This window comes from Mus caroli, unplaced genomic scaffold, assembly GCF_978045245.1.
Source record: "Mus caroli unplaced genomic scaffold, Mus_caroli_1 scaffold_3, whole genome shotgun sequence".
NCBI lineage: Eukaryota > Metazoa > Chordata > Mammalia > Rodentia > Muridae > Mus > Mus caroli.
The window spans coordinates 66,189,850-66,209,972 of record NW_028227258.1 but is presented as its reverse complement, the minus strand read 5'-3'; the positions used below and the strand labels follow the sequence as shown (position 1 = coordinate 66,209,972).

Here is a 20,123-nt window from a genome sequence, read left to right as displayed (position 1 = left end):
ACAAGATGAAGGAAGATTGCTTTTTCCATCTGTCTTTGTCAATACTGCCTCTTCCCTGAGAAGGGCTTCCCCAGTTCTGACTCGCCCCCTCCCTATGAGTACACATTATCCAACTCACATAAAAAGAAAAGCCTGAATGGGGATTAAACCACAAGCAGTTTTAATGGTCTGGTTTTCTCCCTCCTGTTTCTCCCACTGTTAGTATTACTACTACAAGAATAAAGGATTCCTGAGAGCCTGTCCTCTCTTCTCCCTGGAACCTACTTGACAGGACTCATCCCCACCAACCCCCCCACCCCTAAATTTCTGGGGGAAAAGACAAATGGAAGGCACTGCAGGGATTGGGGTGGGGGGTGTTAGTGCCAATGAGTGTTGGAGGAAGGGATACTAGGGCAGAACCCAGCCCAGAAGAAGAAATACTGGTCTGTGCCTGAAGAACTCTAGTAGAGGGGTAGAAGCTAGACCCTGTACATCCTTCAGTCCATCCCTATGCCTGTCTAGCAGGCTTGCCAAGGTCCCCTCCCCCCTCCCCCCACAGTTACTGGGAGTCTGCAGCAGGAGCATTAGTGTTGGATTCAGAAAGGAAAAAGAAGGCCCACTTAAGTAGAACCTAGGGGCCAAACCCTAGAGGGAAGGAGGTGCAAGTCACTAGAATCCTCAAAAGCCTGTCCCTCAGGGATAGAGAAAGAAGTAAATGTTAAACTCCCAGCCCAGGGAGGTGACAGCAGCAGTGAAACCCAAGTCCCAGGGAAGAGGCCTGGTCAGTCTGAGGCCAGGGACCTAGTTGTCCCCACTGCCTCCCTGCCGGGCCCTGATGAATGCCATGCCATGCGTGCGGAAATGGGTCTTGAGGTTTAGAGGGCTATCACAGCTCTTGCCACAGACCTTACAAGTCAGAGGGCCTCCAGGAGCAGGCAAAGGTGAGTCTCCACCCTCTGGGTCAGAGCGTAAAGGAGGAGCTTCTTCTTCCCCATCCCCCAGCCCCAGGACACTGGCTTTACCCCCAGCCCTTCTCTTCTTGTGGCTAATGAACCTGTGGCGGCTCAGGGAGCCAGGGGAAGCAAAGCACAAGCCACAGTCAAGGCACTGCTGAGTGCCACCATCCACCCTCAACCCCACAAGGCTCTGTTCTGCTGAGCCACTGCTTCTATAGCGCAGAGGACCGTGGCCTCCTGACCCAGGGCCACCCCTCAGGGACTTGGCTGGTGGTGTTGTACTGTCAGGCTCCTCACTGCATGAGTCAGAAGACTGGCGGCGTTTCCGTCCTGGCCCCTGGAGAAAAGTGGAAGACACCGGGCCTCACCATCACCCTGGTTTCCTGAGACCAAGGTCTCACTAGTTTCTCAATCCCATGACATAAGGAAGGCCTTTTCTTACCTGGGCTCTGCCACCAGAGCCTCGAGCCAGGGAGCCTCCTCGGCCAGAAGACTGCGTCCCAAGAGGCAAGCCATGCCGGACCTGGACATGCTTCTCCAGGATCAGGCGACTACTGAAGGTGCGCTTTCCCTCTGTACAATACCTAGCAGAGGTAAAGTGGGCAAGATGGCACCAGAGGCACATGCAAAGACCAAGACCCATAGCTCTTGAGAGAAGGAAGGCTACCACAGCAGAAGGTGGCCTCAAGCTTCAGATCCCTCAAAGAGACAGGTGGCCAGGTACTCTGCGAGGGAATGAGTAAGGGTTACCTGCATGGGTAAACTCGCTTGATTCCCTCATGGTTGACCCTGACATGGCGCCTCAGGCTTGGGGCAGAGCAAAAGGAGCGCTCACACAGGCGACAGGGGAACTTTTTCACTGACTAGAAAGCAAAGGGTGGAAACTTTCAGTCACTCAGGTCAACCCCAAGGCTACTCTCCAGTCCCACCTTTCCCAAAGTAAAACCCAGCTCACCTTACCATGCTCCTTCTTCATGTGAGTCACATACTCGTCACGCTCAGGACACCAAGAGTGACAAAGGCCACAAGTCCAGCCCCCAGGCCCCCCACCCCCACCTTTGATGCCTTTGTTTCCCAGTTCTCCTCGTCGGGCTCTTTTGGTTGGTCGGGGAGGCTCAGGGGAGCTGGGCAGCTCCTCTTCAGAAGATGAGGAAGATTCCTCAGTAGCAGGGGCTGCCTCTGCCTGAGACACAGCCAGCTCCTCAGGCTCAGTCTTGGGGGTCAAAAGGGCACCTCCAGCCCCTTTCCCAATTGCCTCTTCCCCGACACGTCCAGACTGGTGAGTGTTCTATAAGAAGACAGGGAAGATGGCTAGGTGGAGGAGAGCCTGGCTTTGCCAAAGTCCTCACTTCACCCCTGCTCCCCACTGCCAGAGGGTTCTCTGACCCAGGTTAGGTCAGCACAGCTAGCCAGTAGCCATTCCCTAGCCTTTGTTCCTCCTGTACCTTGAGATGCTCCAGCATGGTTCTTTTTTGGGCAAAAAGCAGAGGACAAGACGGGCACTTAAAGACACTGACACGCTGGGGCAGTAAGTGCTGGTCGAAGTGTGAGGAGAGGAGGGGTTTGTGAGTGAAGACCGTATCACACATGGCACACTTATAGATCAGCCTGTGGGGGCAGAAGGGTCAGTATAAACATGGGTGATAGCAGTCCACCACCCTCCACCTCTTCACCAATCTACCTCACCACCAGGCTCCCTCCCCAGGTCTCACTTGGCTTGCTGGGTGAGGAAGCTTGGATGCTGGGAGTAGAGGTGGGCATGGGCGCTGGGTGCAGACTTGAAGGCCATGGGGCAGATGGGGCACTTGTGGAAAACTTCGCAGTGTGATGCCTGGATGTGGGACTTGATGGAGTTCACACCCCCAAACACCACTGCACAGCTAGGGCACCTTGGAGAGGAAATAGGAGATTCGACAGTGAGGTAGGGGCATCTCAAGCACCACTCTTGTTCTTGAAGACAAGGAAAATGTCAAAAGAAAATCAACAAAGGAGCATGAGCAAGACAGAGGAAGGAAGGAGGCTCAGTCCCCAAGAGAGGTCTGAGAAGGCAGAGCTGGGATTCCACCTGGGACCCTGCTCTCCACTGTTCCCATAATGCATACTTGATAGCAGGAGGGATAGGGTATGTCAACACAATAGGAAAAAATGATGGTTCTCTTTGAGAAGCCATCTAAAAAGATTACTGCTGGGCTGGAAAGATGGCTTAGTGGTCAAGAGCACCGACTGCTCTTCTGGAGGTCCCCAGCAATCACATGGTGGCTCACAACCATCTGTAATGAGATCTGATGCCTTCTTCTGGTGTGTCTAAAGACAACTACAGTGTACTCACATTAAATAAATAAATAAATCTTTAAAAAAAATTACTGCTAACAAACAGATCCTAAAGCTCTAATGAGGAGTTGAGCATGAGGCACCTGTATCCTACACGGCGAGAGAAATGCAGACAGGCCTCTCGAAGATGGGTCTGAAAATTAGCTTGTAGGAAGTTACCCCCACACTCGGGACACACATGGGGGGGTCGATTCTTATGTGTGCGCTGGTGGGCACTGAAGCTGCAGCGATTGGGGAGCATCATGGGGCAGGACGGACACACCTGTCAAGAGGTTAAACAAGGTCAATTAATGAGGGGTGCCCTGTACCCTATTACTTTGAATTTTCACCTCCATAGAATCTGGCTGTCCCTTCCCCCCAGAGAAGGAAAATGAGAAACAACTCACATTGCTGGTAGACCCGAGTGCAGGAGGGCCCAGCTGCTGGAAATGGGCTGCCATGCCAGCCTTGTCCCGGCACTGCTCTTTGCACTCCAGACAGCGAAAGCACGTGTAAACAGAGGCAGTAGGGGGAGCAGGAGGCTCTGTCGGGAGTGGCAGCACAGGAGCTTCAGTGGCAACTGTAGTGATGGTAGAGGAAGTGACAGCCCCCTCCCCCTTGCCCAAAACAGGCAAGGCCAAAGGTCCAGGAACAGGTGGGACAGCCACAGGCAGCAAGGGTGTGATGTCTGGCTGCCCTACCATCTGGTCAAGGGCTACAGGCCTCATGACCAAATGTGAGCACTGCATGACAAGCCCCTTGTCCTTGTGCTCACGGGCATGCAGAAGCAGGCTACACTTGTTGAAGAAAACCAGGCGACGGGCACAGTGGTTACAGGTGACCTCTATACGCATGCTCCTTCGATCATAGTGCCGTGCCAGGCTCTTCTCCAGTGAGAAGGCATCTCCACACTCAAGGCAGCGGTAGCCTGTTGGAGGCAGGGCCAGACCAGCCTCAGCTGGCGGACTCAGGTTTGGTCTATAAGCAGGCAGCAGGTTCTTGCTGTTGAGGATCTTGTTGAAGGCCTCTACCAGACTGGACTGGGTTCGGGAGATCACCGAGCCACCTGCTGTGCCTGGCCCAGTAGCAGACTTAGAAGGCTGTACCATCACCACTGAGGCACCATTTACCTTCTGCCCCCCAAGGCTAAACCCTGTCCGTACCTCAGCCTTGGGCAGAGTTTGGGGCACCAGACCTAACACACTCTTTGTCATAGTCTTGGGGCTGGTGGCATTCCCCCCTGGTAGAACCACAGCTTTGCGGGCCACACTGGCTGCCATGAGCATGGCAGTGCTGGCATTCTGGATGGTGGCCACAGGCAGCACTGTACCTTTCAGCCTTGTGCCATCACCCAATTGGACACTCACCACCTTTGGACCCTCAGGGGTTGGAGTTACAGGGGACAGTTTCAGGAAGCTAGCCTCGGCCAGGAAGGCCCCCTCGGCCAAAGGGGCAGGAGGATCAGGTTCTGAGGGGACCCGGGTTACAGTTCTTGTGATATTCCCACAGGATGTTTTAATAGTCTTGATCCGCACCTTGAGGGGCCTAGAAGAGCTGGAGGAGGTAGGGGAATCATTGCTGTCCTCATCTGCAGCCTCAGCTCCACTAGAGGGACTCTGGGGACTTCTTGGGGGAGACTTGTCCACTGTTCCCTCATCTTCTTCCTTCAGGGGTTTACAGCTGGGTGCTTTGACAGGGGAAGCAGGAGGGCTCTGGTGTCCTGGAGACTGCTTGAAGGACACCCCAGCCACCTGCGGGGGAGAGACACTGGCAGGGATGCCTGCTGTCTCTGGGCTGGCTCCTGGGCCTCTCTGGGTTAGGCTCTGGGAATGGTGAGGGCTGCAGCTTTCCTGTTTCAAGGCCCCTTGAGGCAAGAGTGAAACAGGAGGAAGCAGGGTTGAGCCATTTTCTGAGGCCAGTTCAAAAGGAGTGGAGAAAGGAGGTGGGGCCATGTCACCACCCCGAGGTTGGGAAGGTTCCGGAGGTAGGGGATCTGGGTGGTCTCCTGGTTCAGACCCAAAATGAGCAAAGAGGTCCAAGCATGTTTTGCCTTCCACAGCTTTGTCTTTCCAGGCATTCCCACTGGCAGGTGCTGAAGAATGGGGGGTTTCTGAGAGAGATGGTTCAGGACCCCCAAACCCATTCTGCATCAGACAAGACCCCACAGGTCCTTCCTTAGTTATACCCCCAGCCTTGGTCTCTTCCTCTCCTGAATCCCCAGTTAGGCTCTCAGACTGCTCTGGACACACTGTGTTCTTGACAATGACGCTGACTGTAGAAGTATCCGGTGGTTGTGGAAGGCCATGATCAGAGGCCTCAGCTGGACTCTCAGGGTCATTCTCAGCAGCTGCTGCTGCTTCTCTGTCTTTAGAATCTCCTCCTACACTGGGTTCTGGCTTCCCTTGGCCTCCTGGTCCCTCATTTTCTTCTGGCCCAGAGTGAATGGCTTCATTTGCATCAATGTCAGGGATGTCAAAAGCAGCAAGGAGGTCATCAAAATCAGGGGTCTTCATGTCCCCCATAGTGACAGGTCCCAGACCTAATGAAAACAGTAAGAGTAAAGAGAAATTGGGATCCCCATATCTAGACCCTGAACCCCCCCCTTCTCAGTACTCTGTATTTATCCCTCTGTATTTATCCCTCCGACTTGGTACATCTCCACCATATTGTGAATCCTAGAGAGCTGCTTGAAGTATTCAGTGTGCCAAACCCTAAAATCAGGTTAGTGGGAAAACACTAGGTACTGCCAGAGAAAACTAGAAAGAGATTCTTAGAAATACAAAGAAAAGAGAAGCTGAAGGTTCTCAGAGATCATCTCCGTTGAAACCAGATAAACTGTTCCTGTGCCTCACACAGAACCAATTAACCAACAGAATATCAAGGAGGATGGCAGCCATACTGCTCTGAGTTTCAGGGCTTGCGTCAGTATGGGATCAGTATTATTCATGAAATATGAATTGGGGGTCCACAGAGATCTGAAAGGCCATTTACACACAGGAGCAGCTAAAACTTAACTTGCTCTGCCTTTAGCTTTATCACTGTCCTTCAAGCAAGTTACTTCATTGCCTTACTTTCGCTGTTCAAAGAGTGGACAAGTAACCCATTTATCAAAGTTCTTCCACAAACATAAAATTATATGTGTGAGTGTCAAACACAGAATACAATTTACTAATGCAGCTGGGCCAAATTAGGACATGAAGTCAAGCAGGAGCGGGCTGCACTGGGAAGGAGGCCACCTAGGGCCACCTAGGGCTAGGGCCAGAGCTAAGAGTCAGAGGTCAGCTAAAGCCATATGTGAAAGATCTGGAGCTCCTCCTGGCACCCAAAGCCCTAGCAGGGTGAGCACGGAGAAACAGATTCAAGGTAGAAAGAATAAGACACAGAAAGAGGTGGAGGGGGGCATAGTCACAAGGGCCCTGGCTGAGTCCTCTCCTGTCACAAACACCTGCGGCTTGCTCACCTTCCCCAGAGTGCCCTCCCTCCTCCTTCCTCCACCTTGCTCTCTCAGGGTTAAGACTCCAGGGCACAAGCTGGTCCAGCATAGCTTCCACACTAGGAGAAAGCTCCTCCTTTCCACTGACATTTCTGCTCTAAGCTCCTCACACAGTCTACCCTCCAACTCAAACTCCACCTTCTTGGGTAACAGTAGCCTAGAAGTCTCCCCCAACCTTAATCTGGCCCAGGGAGGATTGAAGGAGGGGGTATTCCCAAAAGACTTATGTGTCACTAAAGCAACAACAAGGCCAGCTTAGAGACTGTAGGAGACCCAAACTCTATCCTCTATCTGTTCTTAACCATAAGTAATTCTGTATCTAGGAAGACTCAACAAAGGGACAAATTCGCTCCCCTTTATACATTCCCTGCCCAGGATGCAAGCCATTTCCCAGGGCCAATTCTCTCACCTCTTTCCAGCCTTCAGACTGTAACTGGAGATAGTCCCAGCAGGTGGCGGCTGGCATTGCCCGGACCAAGGTGGGGGTGGGGGACAAGGGTACCAACTAGAGGAAGAAAGGGTAGTCCTCCTTGTACATTACCCCTATATTTAATTCTGCACATTCTGGGTTTGAACAAAGCCCTTAGTTTTAACCCAGATGAATCTCTAGGTCCCTCAGTTCTCCTGGGTCGGGAAGCCTGGGCTACCTTCCCACTCAAGCTCCCAGCAGGGTGGGTCGGTGGAGTACAAACCAATGGGGACTAAGAAAACACCTGCGAACCTACCTCTCCCAACCACCTCCCTCTGGCGTGCGAGTGACTTGGAGGTCATCCGATAGCCACCTGGAGCAGACAGTGGGCCAAACACAGAGGCTTAAGGCCAATGAAGATCCTCCACTCAGCCGCCAGGCCTGTGGAGCTGCCATCTCCCTACCTATTTTCCCCCTCTGTTCTCCAAAAGCAAAGGGGGCTTAACAAGAAGAGGGTGAACAGACACCGGTCGGGTGGGGGCTCCATTGCCCTTTGCCCAAGGCCTACAGCGCAGAGCAAAAGGAAGGGGCCAGAGCACGGCCGGGGGCGATTAGGTTGCGGCCAAGCTGGGTAGCGGGCGGCATTTAAGTCCCTGCCATCTGCCAGGGACTGGCGCGGAAAGTAAGTCCGGGGTTTCCGGTAGGGGACAAGAAGTACATTAAAAAACTGAAGGGTAAACTGAGGCGAGTGGTGCTTCTTTCACTTTCACCGGCTAAGAACTCAAGGGAGGGCCTCGGCGAGGCCAGGCCCTTAGGATCTGCGGCGCTGCACTTCGGGGGCCAGGACTCCCCGGCAGTGGGGAGTGGCGCGAGGGGAGTGGAGACACAAGAGGGGGCGGTCCCTACGTGATTCTAAGCTCTGCAGCCAGGTCAGTCCGGACTCGAACCTGGTCCCCTTCATCTCTGCGCGCCCGGCAGCTTGCCCCGGCTCCGACCCCCAGAAGCTCTCCCCAGACCCGAGTGATTGCTAGGCGCGCACCAGGATCGAGGCGCTAGCCTGAGTCCTGCCTGGGCCCGGACGCTGACCAGCACCCGGTCGGGATGCAGGCTCCTCTCCTGCTGGGCCCAATTCCCCCGCCCCCACCGCCCGGCACGGACACCATTTTAGGTCGCGACATCCCGCAGCCTCGAGTCCCCCGGCCGCACTCTGACTGCCTCTCAGTCTAAGAGCGCCAGGACTTAGGGGTCCAGGAACCCCCTCCCACGTTACCAGGCTAGGGGGCCGTGCTTCCAGCAAACTTGAGTTCCCACCGGTGGTCCTCGAAGAAGAAGGCGGCGACCCGGCCAGGCCAGCAGCCGCCCCAGGGGGCGGCGGCACGGAGAAGGGGGTATAGTTGACCAAGTGGGGGAGGGGCAGGGGTATTTACCCGCCCCCCCGGGGGGCGGAGCCAGGGGCGGGTATTTGCCGCGAGCGTGCTTACTTGTTCCGATCCTGGTGCGGGCTGAGACCCTTACGGCCTCCTCCCGGTTCCAGCCGCCACCGCCGCTGCCACCGCCGCCGCCCTCCCCGCGGCCGCCGCTACTTCCTGCTTCTCTCCGCTTCGGCCTCCCCTCTCCCTCAGCTCCCTCCGTGTCCCTAGTCCGGGCTGCCCGCTTTCATACTCGCCATTGGCTAGTGGACCTGTCATTCAACTGTGAACCCCACCCAGTCCCGTACGGGATTGGCCCTCCATACCCCGCTCGGAACTGTTCCCTCATAGTCTTCTCATCGCTATTGGACAAAGGGCCTGGGCCCTGTGGAGAAGCCTCTCCCCATTGGCTGCTTCGGAGTCCACCTGCCCTGTCTGAGCAGCCCGAAAGCCATTGGCCGTCGCCGCTGTCGCTTAGGAAGAAGCCAGCCTTAGTCTCCGCTTTGGGTTGCGAGGGGTGACTAGCTAGCTCAGAAGCGTGGCCATCCTCTCTCCATTGGTCGCTCGAAGCTGGACACTGTGCCTCACGTCTGCAAACTTAGGAGCTCTAGCTGTATGGCGGCGCGTCTAGGGGAACCTCGTCGGCTCCGTGTGGAACCTGGGTGTTTTAAGTGTTTGTGCCGTTTCCTCAGGCTAAGCCGCGCTCGAACGGATGCGGTGCTGGGGATCACAAAATGGGGTGCCACCCCCAAACATTACGTCATCGGGGTGACCATTGCCTGGGGTTCCCCGCAGTCTAAACTGCTTTATAATCCGGATGGATGCGGTTCTGGCGTCCGCCTGCTTCTGGCCGTACGCACGACGCACAGCCCCTCCCTCTGCGGGAGAGCCGGACAGACTTTGGGATTCCGAGTGTAAAAGAAACCGGAACCACCGAGACCTGAGACCTGGGACACGCTGCGACCGGAAGTGGGGGAGGTGACGTTGGGAAGTGCTGGCGTGGCCTGGGCAACAACCAAGGAGAGCTTAAGGTAGTATGCTGATAGGCTTCTTACGCGAGAGAAGGAGGGAGCCCAGATCTATTTCCCATTTAAGAGAGCTCCTTTTCCCCCGCCCCTGACGGGAGCTGGCATTACTGTTCCCGTTGAGCTTTCCCGCGCTTTGCTGTCCCACCCCCTTGGAGGCGGGAAAAGGGGCGGAGTCGCCAGGGAGACGAATTGCCTTGACACTCGCCCACCTGCGCTGGCTCAGGTTTTTGCTGGATCCATCTGCAGACCCAGTGTGCCACCTGGCGCGCACTCTACCCTGGCCGCGCGCCACCGCCGCCGCCCACCGCGACCGCAGCCGTTTCAAATGACAAGGGTTTTTAAATTTCTGTTTTATTTTCTCTTTTTGCAGTGTTCGGAGTGGAACCTAGTGCTTCACCCAGCCCAAGCAAGCAGCCCACCGACATAGCAGCTTGGCGAGTCTTTTTGTTTTGGCGATACTGATTATTGGACATTGGGAGTCGCACACACTTGGCAGGTGCACTCGTAACACTGAAGCTACTCTATACCCTATCACTTTTTGGGACAGGGTTTCCACTAAGTTGTCCTGCCTGCCTAGTAACTAGGGCTACACTGTTGCGCCATCAGGCCCAGGTTTGGGTAAAGCTTTTAAAAGAAGGCTCTGTTACCTGCCCTTGGACCCCCATAGCATTGGATCCAAAAAGTTCGGGCTTATGTATAGGAGGAATCTTGGAACCACCACATTCCACATGTTGACATCAGACAAATCGTTTAACCTCCCTAAACCTATTGTCTCATGAATAAAATGGTAACTATAATATCCACCTGCCAAGATTATTTTTGTGAGCATGAAAAGCTTAGAAGGCAGAGTGCTATTTATAAAGCGATAGCAAACGGGATAAATGCAGCCCCTACCTTCGCCTCATCTGCCATATTTCTCTGAGGTGCTGCAGCTCACAGAACTCTTTCTGAATAACGAGAGTTCTTTACTGGAGAGCTGAGGCTGTGGCTCCGTTGGTAGATTATATTTTAGAAACTTGGGCCAGGGTCTTATGCTCATAATCTCAGCACTTAGAAGGTGGCAGCAGGAGTACCAAGTTCAAAGCTACTTTTGGCTCCATAGGGAGTCTGATTTCCACCCGGAGTACATAAAACTCTTGAGTACAACAAGGGAGAAAAAACCCTACTGAATGTATTCCATTCCCATATTCTCCTCTGGGTCTTTCTATAGGTTTAATAATTACTATTCTATACATGTATTGCGATTAGAACTTTATGTTGACTCATTAATCCTTACAACTCTAGAGGAAAGTATTAGTGTGGTCATTTTATAGAGAAGGAAACAAGCACAGGCAGGCTAGATTAACTGATTTACACAAAGTCAGAAGCAGTGAAGTTAAAATTTTGAGAATTCAAAAGAGTAAGTGGTGAATTACAGATTCCCTTGCCAAGAGAATTCTGTATAGAAATTTGTTCTTCAATTAGATGTACTAGTCATTTAAGAAATATTTTTCAAACTAGATGTAGTGGAAGAAATCTTGTAATCCTAACACCTGGGAGGTGGAGGCAGAAGGAGCAAGAGTTCAAGACCAGTCTCAGGTACATAGCAAGTTCAAAAATGTACTAGTTACTTTTCTATTGCTGTGTTAAAAACACCATGACCGTGACAACTTAGAGAGGGTTTACCTTGGGCTTACAGTTCCAGTGGGTGGCAGACTTCTACATTTTTTTTAAGATTGATTGATTTATTTTATGTATATGGGTACACTATAGCTGTATAGATGGTTGTGAGCCTTCATGTGGTTGTTGGGAATTGAATTTTAGGACTTCTGCTCGCTCCGGTCAACTCTGCTTGCTCAGTCCCTGCTCATGCGGCCCAAAGATTTATTATTATACATGGGTACACTGTAGCTGTCTTCTGACACACCTGAAGAGGGCATCAGATCTCATTATGGGTGGTTGTGAGCCACCATGTGGTTTCTGGGATTTGAACTCAGGACCTTCAGAAGAGTAGTCAGTGCTTTTAACCACTGAGCCATCTGGCCAGCCCAGAGAGCTCACATCTTGAACTGAAAGCAAAATCAGAGAGGAAACTGGGAAAGGTGTGAGTCTTTAAACCTCAAAGCCTACCCTGGTGACATACATCATCTAGCAAGAACACACTTCCTGAGACTCCTAAATATCTCCATCAGTTGAATTCAAGTACCTAAGGCTGTGGGGGACAATTCATTCAAACCACCACACAGACCAGCCTATGCAAGTGAGACACCCTGACCAAATGAGGGGAGTATGAGGAAAAATATTTTAATTCAGGTAATATTTAATAAGCACCATCTGTGAGTTAAGCACTATTTTTGGCTGGGAAATTTTTCAAAACCAGGGACATTTTTAAATTCAAAAACTAAATTTCAAAGCAGGGAAGTACAACAAGAAGTGTGTGAGGGTTGTAGCTGTACATAGGATGGGTGAATAAGGCTTTTCTGATAAGATTGCTATTAGGTGGTCCCTGAAGAGCTGACTGATTTCTCAGCTATCTGGGTCAAGAACATTCAGGAAGGAGGTACAGAGGGTTCTTAGCTGGAAGTGTGGAACAGGGGTTAGCAGATAGGAGGGGAAGCCAGCTCACGGGTGAGCTGAAGGCTGTTCAAAAGGCCTTTCCTGCCTACCGGATGCGGTGGTGCACTCAGGAGACGACAGGCAGCTGGTTTCCAAGACAGCCAGAGCTACACAAAAATAAGTAAGTAAGTAGATAAATAAAAGGAGAAGAAGGAAAGATGGATGTGGTGGCATGTGCCTGTAAACCTAGCACTGGAAGGCTGAGGCCAAAAGACCACAAGTTTTAGTCCAACCCGGGCTATCCAGCGAGAGGCGGTCTCTAAGTTTAAGAAAAACAGCTGGAAAGATGGATCTGTTGTTAAGGTCACTTGCTGCTTTGTAGAGGACCCCGGTTTGATTCCCAGCACCTACATGGCAGTTTACAACTGACTATAACTCCAGTTTTCCAAGTGTTCCAGCACTCTCTTCTGCCCTTCTCTTACAACACACACACAAAACCTCAAAAATAATAAATTTTTAAAAGAGTCTTCCACCGGGCTTGGTGGTGCACGCCTTTAATCCCAGCACTCGGGAGGCAGAGGCAGGCGGATTTCTGAGTTCGAGGCCAGCCTGGTCTACAAAGTGAGTTCCAGGACAGCCAGGGCTACACAGAGAAACCCTGTCTCAAAAAACCAAAAAAAAAAAAAAAAAAAGAGTCTTCCCAGAGACAGATTGATCTGGGGCCATAGCTCAGTGACGAAGCCTTCCTAAACAGGTCTAATTCTCGAGCTCCAATTCTCCTACACCACAAGAAGAAATGAGAGCAGAGAAAAGTTATAGATCCCTATATTCCCAGTACATGGAATAGGCTGCATCAGGATCAGAAGTGAGTTCCAGAAACACCTTGTCCCCAAAGATGAAGGCAGTTATGAAGAGGATCTTGGGTGTGTGCGAAGATTGGAGGAGGGAAAAGTCTGGGCATCATCCAGGGCAAGTCCAAGTGTTCACGGTGGCAAGAAGAGAATTCTAGGAGCGAGGCGGAATTCTGAAACCTCACAACCAAATTTCCTGTTCCTAGGAGGGAAGGAGAATGATGCGCTGACAGGTCCCACCCACATTCGTAATGGGAGACGTGACCTTGTGGGGTAAAGAAAACAGAGCTCATCAGGAGTCTTGACGAGAACACATGGTGCATTGATGGGACAAAGCTTTTATAGAATGAGTTCGTAAGATTGGAGGAGATGCCAGGTATGGTATCCTTTCACCTAGCATTTGTGAGGCAGAGCCAGACTGATGGATGGAGTGAGACCCAGGACTGTCAGCCAGGGCTACATAATCAGACCCTGTCTCTGATGGATCCCACAATCCCACAAGGTGGCAGGAGATAATCAACCGAGAGTTCTCTGACCACACTGCTCTGTGGGACACATGGGTGCTTACACACACACACACACACACACACACACACACACACACACACACACACTTTTTTAAGAATGGAGGAGGGGGCTGGCGAGATGGCTCACTGGGTAAGAGCACCCGACTGCTCTTCTGAAGGTCCTGAGTTCAAATCCCAGCAACTACATGGTGGCTCACAACCATCCGTAACGAGATCTGGCGCCCTCTTCTGGAGTGTCTGAAGACAGCTACAGTGTACTTACATATAATAAATAAATAAAATCTTTAAAAAAAAAAGAGAAAAAGAATGGAGGAGGAAGAAAGCAAATCAGAACATTGACTAGTTAAAGGAGAGAGTGGGTACCAATAAGAGAGCAATGAGGAAGCAGCTTTGGAGGAGATGGGATTGTTTGCATTGCTGGAAAGTGAGCATAGCCTCACAGATTAGAAAAGCACTTTACCACTGAGCTATATCCTCAGCCCAAAATATAACTTTAAAAAGTTGTTTATGGGGCTGGTGAGATGGCTCAGTGGGTAAGAGCACCCGACTGCTCTTCTGAAGGTCCAAGGTTCAAATCCCAGCAACCACATGGTGGCTCACAACCATCCGTAACGAGATCTGACTCCCTCTTCTGGAGTGTCTGAGACAGCTGCAGTGTACTTACATATAATAAAAATAAATAAATCTTTAAAAAAAAAAAGTTTATGTGTACTGTGTATAAAGGTACCCTCCTAGGTCAGAAGAGAGTGTTGGATTCCACAGAGCTAGAGTTACAGACAGTTGTGAGATGGATGCTGGGAACCAAACTCAGGTCTTCTGCGAAAGTGGTAAACAATGCAACTGCTGGGCTGTCTCTCCAGCACCAGAAAACAAACAAAAAAGATGTTTTTATTTTGTTTTGTGTAACTTTTTTTTTTAAGATTTATTTATTTATTATACGTAAGTACACTGTAGCTGTCTTCAGACGTACCAGAAGTGGGCATTAGATCTCATTACAGGTGGTTGTGAGCCACCATGTGGTTGCTGGGATTTGAACTCTGGACCTTCGGAAGAGCAGTCGGGTGCTCTTACCCACTGAGCCATCTCACCAGCCCCGTGAAATTGTTTTAATATTTTTATATATGGGTGTTTTGCCTGAATGATCGATTTGTACTGCATGTCTGTGCTACATATGCCACTGGAGGCCAGGTGAAGGCCTCCCATCCCCTTGGACTGGACTTACTGATGGTTGTGGGCCACAAGGTGATGGGAATAAAACCCAGGTCCTTTGGAAGAGCAGCCAGTGCTCTTAACTGCTGAGTCATCTCTCCAGAGCCTAGTTTGGTGGTGTGTGTGTTTGTGTGTTTGCTTGTTTGTTTGTTTGTTTGAGGCAGGGTCTTTCCCTATGAAGCCCAAACTGGCCTTGGACTTGATCCTTCCTGTCTCTACCTCCCAAATGTAGAAATTATAGACAGATATGCACCACTGTACCTGGTAGAAAAGGACTTTTTAAGATGAAAAAATTGAAACTGGGATTGTAGCTCACTTGGTAGGGAGAATGCTTGCCTAGCATTCAAGAAACCCTGGGTTTGCGCCTCAGAACACTCTAAAAGCTGGCATGGTGGCTCAAGGGTTTTACCCAGGTCTTCAAAGGTGTAGAGAAGAGGAGCAGAAGATAAAGTCATGCTCAATTACACAGGAAATGTGAGGCCATCTATCTACATCAGGCCCTGTCTCAAACACCAATAAAATAAGAGAATGTTAATAAAGTATGTTGTTAGTACACTATCCTTCAGAGGGAAGACTGAGATGGCAGAAAAAAAGATGATTTGTTTTTGTTGTGGTTTGGTTTGGTTTTGACTTTTTCAAGACGGTTTCTCCATGTAGCCCTGGCTATACTCTCCTAGCTGTACTGTTTTGTAGATCAGGCTGGCCTCAAGCTCACAGCAATCCACCTGCCTTGTCTTCCCAGAGCTGAGGTCAGTGGCATGCACCTCTACCACCTGGCTCAGAAAGAGGATTTTTAAAAGGTCCTGGGACAGCCAGGTTCTCATGACACAGAAACAGGTGGAGCTGTGTGAGTTCACGATCAGACTGGTCTGCAGAGTAAGTTCTAGTTCAGCTAGGGCTACTTAGAGAGAGGTTGTATCAAAAACAAAACAAACAAAAGATCCTGTCCTTAAAAAAAAAAAAAAGATGGGGAAAAAGTGAAGACTGGGTCTAGTTCACAAATCCGTGCCCAGCACAGGAGTGTGGTAAGGACACTGTGTCTTCTCTCCCTGCTTTCACTCTCTCAGTGGTTGAAGAAACTGGGGTTGGCATAAAGTCAGTGGTAGAGTGCTTGCTTGGGGTTTGAAACCAAGCATCACAAAGACAAGGAAGAAGAACTAGAAATCCACAGGTAGACATGTATGCCTGCCCTCCCCCCATGTGCACGCGCCTGCATGCATGTGTGTGTGAGTGTGTGTTCTCTCTGGCAGTAATTAGCACTATTCTGTTACCACTGTTTGGTTTGCCATTTTGAGCTTTATATAAAGAATCATACCCTCTTATGCCATTTTGTTTGTGAGAGCTAATAATTCCTTGACAAGGACTTGTCATTTGTTTTTTTTTTTGTTTGTTTGTTTTTTTTTAAAGATTTATGTATTTATTATATGTAAGTACACTATAGCTGTCTTCAGACATTCCAGAAGAGGGCGCCAGATCTCGTTGCGGATGGTTGTGAGCCACCATGTGGTTGCTGGGATTTGAACTCTGGATCTTCGGAAGAGCAGTCGGGTGCTCTTACCCACTGAGCCATCTCACCAGCCCTTGTCATTTGTTATTGCTGTGAGATGTTTTAATTTTATGAGTAAGCAACATTGGATACCTTTTTTGGTTTGCTTTGGTTTGGTTTTTGGTTTTTTGGTTTTTTGAGACAGGGTTTCTCTGTGTAGCCCTGGCTGTCCTGGAATTCACTTTGTAGACCAGGCTGGCCTCGAACTCAGAAATCTGCCTGCCTATGCCTCCCAAGTGCTGGGATTAAAGGTGTGCACCGCCACCACTGCCAGGCGATAGAAACACATTGGTTTTCTCTGGGTAGAGAACTGAGCCATAGCAGGTATACACTTCAGCCTCAGCACACCATATACTCCCTCCACTGTTGTCCTCCTTGCCTTCCAGGGTCCACCCAGCACTGGGTATCTTCACTCAGGTTCCGAGCTTTAGATCTTGGAGATCTCATTGTGATTCCATTTACATTTTCTTGATTAAAAACTTATGTTAATGGCCAGAGATGGTTCAGCAGTAAAGAGGCTTGCTGCCAAGCCTAAGAGCCTCAGTTTGAGCCATGGAACTTCCTAGGGAGAGAACTGCCTCCCACAAGTTATCTTCTGACTCCACATATGTCACTAAAACACCCACACAAATCAATAAATGTACATTTTTAAGGTTTTGTGAATCATCTTTTCATTGATCTTTTTCCTGTATTTTAATTAACTAATTAATTAATTAGAGGCAGGGTCTTACTGTGTAGCTCTGGCTGTCCTAGAACTTACTCTGTAGACCAGGCTGGCCCTGAACTCAGAGATCCACCTGCCTCGCCTCCTGAGTGCTGGACGAAAGGCATGTGATACCACCGCCTGGATCTTTCTGTAGGCCGTTTGAATTTCTTTTCCAAAGTGTTTTTCAAGTCATTTCCCCCATTATTTTATTGTTGTTTTCTTACTAGTTATGGGTGGTTTGGTTTGGGTTTCGTTTTCAGACAGGTTCTCATATATAGAAAAGATTGGCCTTGAATACCTCACGTTTTTGGCTCACCAGATGTGCTTCCACACTAGCAGTTTTTTGTGGCCTCCCTTCCCCCCAGCCTGGAACCTGCCTGCTCAAGGGTGGAGCTACCGGCTCATTCGTCCTGCCACGCCCACTGCTGGAACCTGCCTCTGCTGCCTGGAGTCACACACGTGTTCGTCCTGCTACTGGACCCTGAGTTACTTGGCGGGAAATTGGGTTCCCTCCCCCTTCCTTTATAAACTGGGTGTCTGGAAATATTAAATTGAGTCTTGATCAGAATGTTGTCTTGACTCCATTGTTTCTTCCGCCCCGACTAGTTTCCTCTCTTTTCAGCCTGAACTGCCATTCTCAGTGAACCGTTCGTGTTGTGGACCGCGGGCGGGCCGCAACAGTTTTTAACAATGTATTCTGAATAAAAGACCTTTGTAAAGTGTACTAGTTACAGATGCCTTCTTTCAACCTGTGTGCATTGCCTTCCAACTATTTTAGGGGAATTTTTTTGGTCATTCATTATGTGTGTGTGTGTGTGTGTGTGTGTGTGTGTTATGTGTAGCATAAGTGATCGTGGATGTGCAAGTGTGTGTGTTATGTGTAGCCTAAGTGATCGTGGATGTGCAAGTGTATGCAGCTGTGTGCATATCAGAAGAGGGTGTTGAATGCCCTACTCTGTCACTCTGTGCCTTACTGTAAGAGCCAGGTCTGTGGCACATGCCTGCAATTCCAGCATTGAGGAAGTAGAGGCAGCATGATCTACATAGCAAATCTGAGGCCATCCGGGTCTATCTGAGATCCTAAATAAATAAATAAATGAATAAATAAATAGACCATGGTGGTAATTCCAGCACTTGGGAAGAGGGAGGAGGAGCAGGAATTCAAGTTGACCCTTAACTATGCAGTAAGTTCGAGGCCATCCTAGGCTACATATAAGTCAGACTCAAACAATAAACACCTCACTTTAAATAAGTAAATAATAAAGCAAATGATTGGGTGATGTTCAGTATATTCACACTGTGTGTAAACACTACATCCTGGGCTGGAGAGATGGCTCAGTGGGTAAGAGCACCCAACTGCTCTTCCGAGGGTCCGGAGTTCAAATCCCAGCGACCACATGGTGGCTCACAACCATCCGTAACGAGATCTGACTCTCTCTGGAGTGTCTGAAGACAGCTACAGTGTACTTACATACATATAAAATAAATAAATCTTTAAAAAAAAAAAACACTACATCCTACCAGTTCTAAAACATTTTTTTAAGATTTATTTATTATTATAAGTACACTGTAGCTGTTTTCAGACGCACCAGAAGAGGGTGTCAGGTCTCATGGTTGTGAGCCACCATGTAGTTGCTGCGATTTGAACTCAGGACCTCTGGAAGAGCAGTCAGTGCTCTTAACCGCTGAGCCATCTCTCCAGCCCCCTAAAACATTTTCATCACCCCTAAAGGAAATCCTATCGAAGGCAGCTGGCAATCAGCTGTGTTTCACCTGGGTTACCTGTTACAGTTTGTTTTTTTTTGTTTTTTTTTTTTTTTGGGTTTTTTCGAGACAGGGTTTCTCTGTATAGCCCTGGCTGTCCTGGAGCTCACTTTGTAGACCAGGCTGGCCTCGAACTCAGAAATCCTCCTGCCTCTGCCTCCCGAGTGCTGGGATTAAAGGCGTGCGCCACCACGCCCGGCTACCTGTTACATTTTTTTGGAGTCACACTTATGTGGTCTCCTGTGCCTGACCTTTGTAACTTTAATTTTTTCAAACCCTGTTTTTAATGATGGTTTTTAAATGCTTTAACCTCTCTTGTAACCCACCACCCACCAGAGGTAATGGAAAAGAAATGATACAGGGGCAGGGAAGGGGGCGCAGGCCTGTCTAGAAAGGCTCTTTGCAACAACACCTGTCTGTGTTGTTTGGAAGTCAGCAGTTGAGTTCACAGGTCAGCAGGCAGTGGCAGCTCAATCCATTTGCAAACACCTCACAGATACACCAGCAGTCCAGTTCAGTCCAGTCAGGATAGCAACAGCAGTGACACGACCTAGCAGAGACAGCCAGGCTTCAGCCTTGTCATGAGTTAGCAGGAGAGACCAGGAGAGGCTGTGCCTCTCTCACAGAAGTGAAGAGCAAGACAAGAGACCTACAAAAGTGTTGCACAGCTAGCTGTACCAACAAGCCAAGCTGTCACTTGTCTCCTTCACCCCATGGAGTCCTATTTATACCCTCCAAACATCCTGTGTCCTCCACGTGCCTTGCCTCTGGATGGCTCTTGTCTCAGCACGTGCATCCAATCAGCCTGAGTCCTTGGAAAAGACAAGAAGCTCAGCATACCACCAGAAGTTTCTTGGTGTGTTTCTCTGCCGGACCGTGGGTGTGTGGGAAAGAGGAGGGAGGGAGAGAGCCTGAGTCCTGCCAGAGTTCCAGTGCTCTGGGTGGGCAGACACGGGAGGACTGCTGGACGCTTTCCACGCAATCCCGGGTGGGCATCTGGATGTGTTAAACCACTCACTCCACACAGCAGGTGGTGGACAAGGGGCAGGCCCTGGTACCAGGTTCTCAGTCTCTGGCATCCCACGCTGGATACGGAGGAGCTGAGAACAGAATAGAGTCCCTGGGGTGGAATGGGAGATATGGGAAGAGAGAGCACGGGGAAAGAGGGGCGCTGGGTGGTTTCCACGCAGGTGAGAGTCCTTAGTCGGGGCCTCTATGATCAGAGACAGTCTATGGTTTTAGAGCTTTGTTGTAGAAAGACGGGAAAGAGAGAAGGTAAAAGAGGGAGAGAGAGACTGGCCATGGCCATGTGGAGGGGGGGGGGGAGGGAAAGAGAGAAAAAGAACTAGAGAGTAAGAAAGTAAAAGCTTAAGAGATCGAGGAGGAGCCAAATAGCCCCTC

At 50.1% G+C, this 20,123-nt stretch overlaps 1 protein-coding gene across 4 annotated transcripts; it reads right to left on the bottom strand.

Annotated features, from left to right (window-relative positions):
• Positions 1–137: 137 nt before the first annotated feature.
• Positions 138–8,808, bottom strand: Znf687 (zinc finger protein 687). Of its 4 annotated transcripts, none has more exons than XM_021158573.3 (10): positions 8,629–8,808; positions 7,148–7,243; positions 3,653–5,784; positions 3,350–3,528; positions 2,648–2,824; positions 2,381–2,543; positions 1,891–2,223; positions 1,686–1,798; positions 1,378–1,519; positions 138–1,272 (listed from the first exon to the last, which is right to left on the bottom strand). In XM_021158573.3, the coding sequence occupies exons 3-10, from the start codon at positions 5,765–5,767 to the stop codon at positions 781–783; spliced, it is 3,714 nt and encodes a 1,237-aa protein (XP_021014232.1). In that variant the 5' UTR covers positions 5,768–5,784; positions 7,148–7,243; positions 8,629–8,808; the 3' UTR covers positions 138–780. The 4 variants fall into 4 exon arrangements, with proteins under 4 accessions (XP_021014232.1, XP_021014233.1, XP_021014236.1 ...); XM_021158574.3 differs by lacking the exon at positions 8,629–8,808 and adding an exon at positions 8,418–8,588; XM_021158577.3 differs by lacking the exon at positions 7,148–7,243.
• Positions 8,809–20,123: the final 11,315 nt, after the last annotated feature.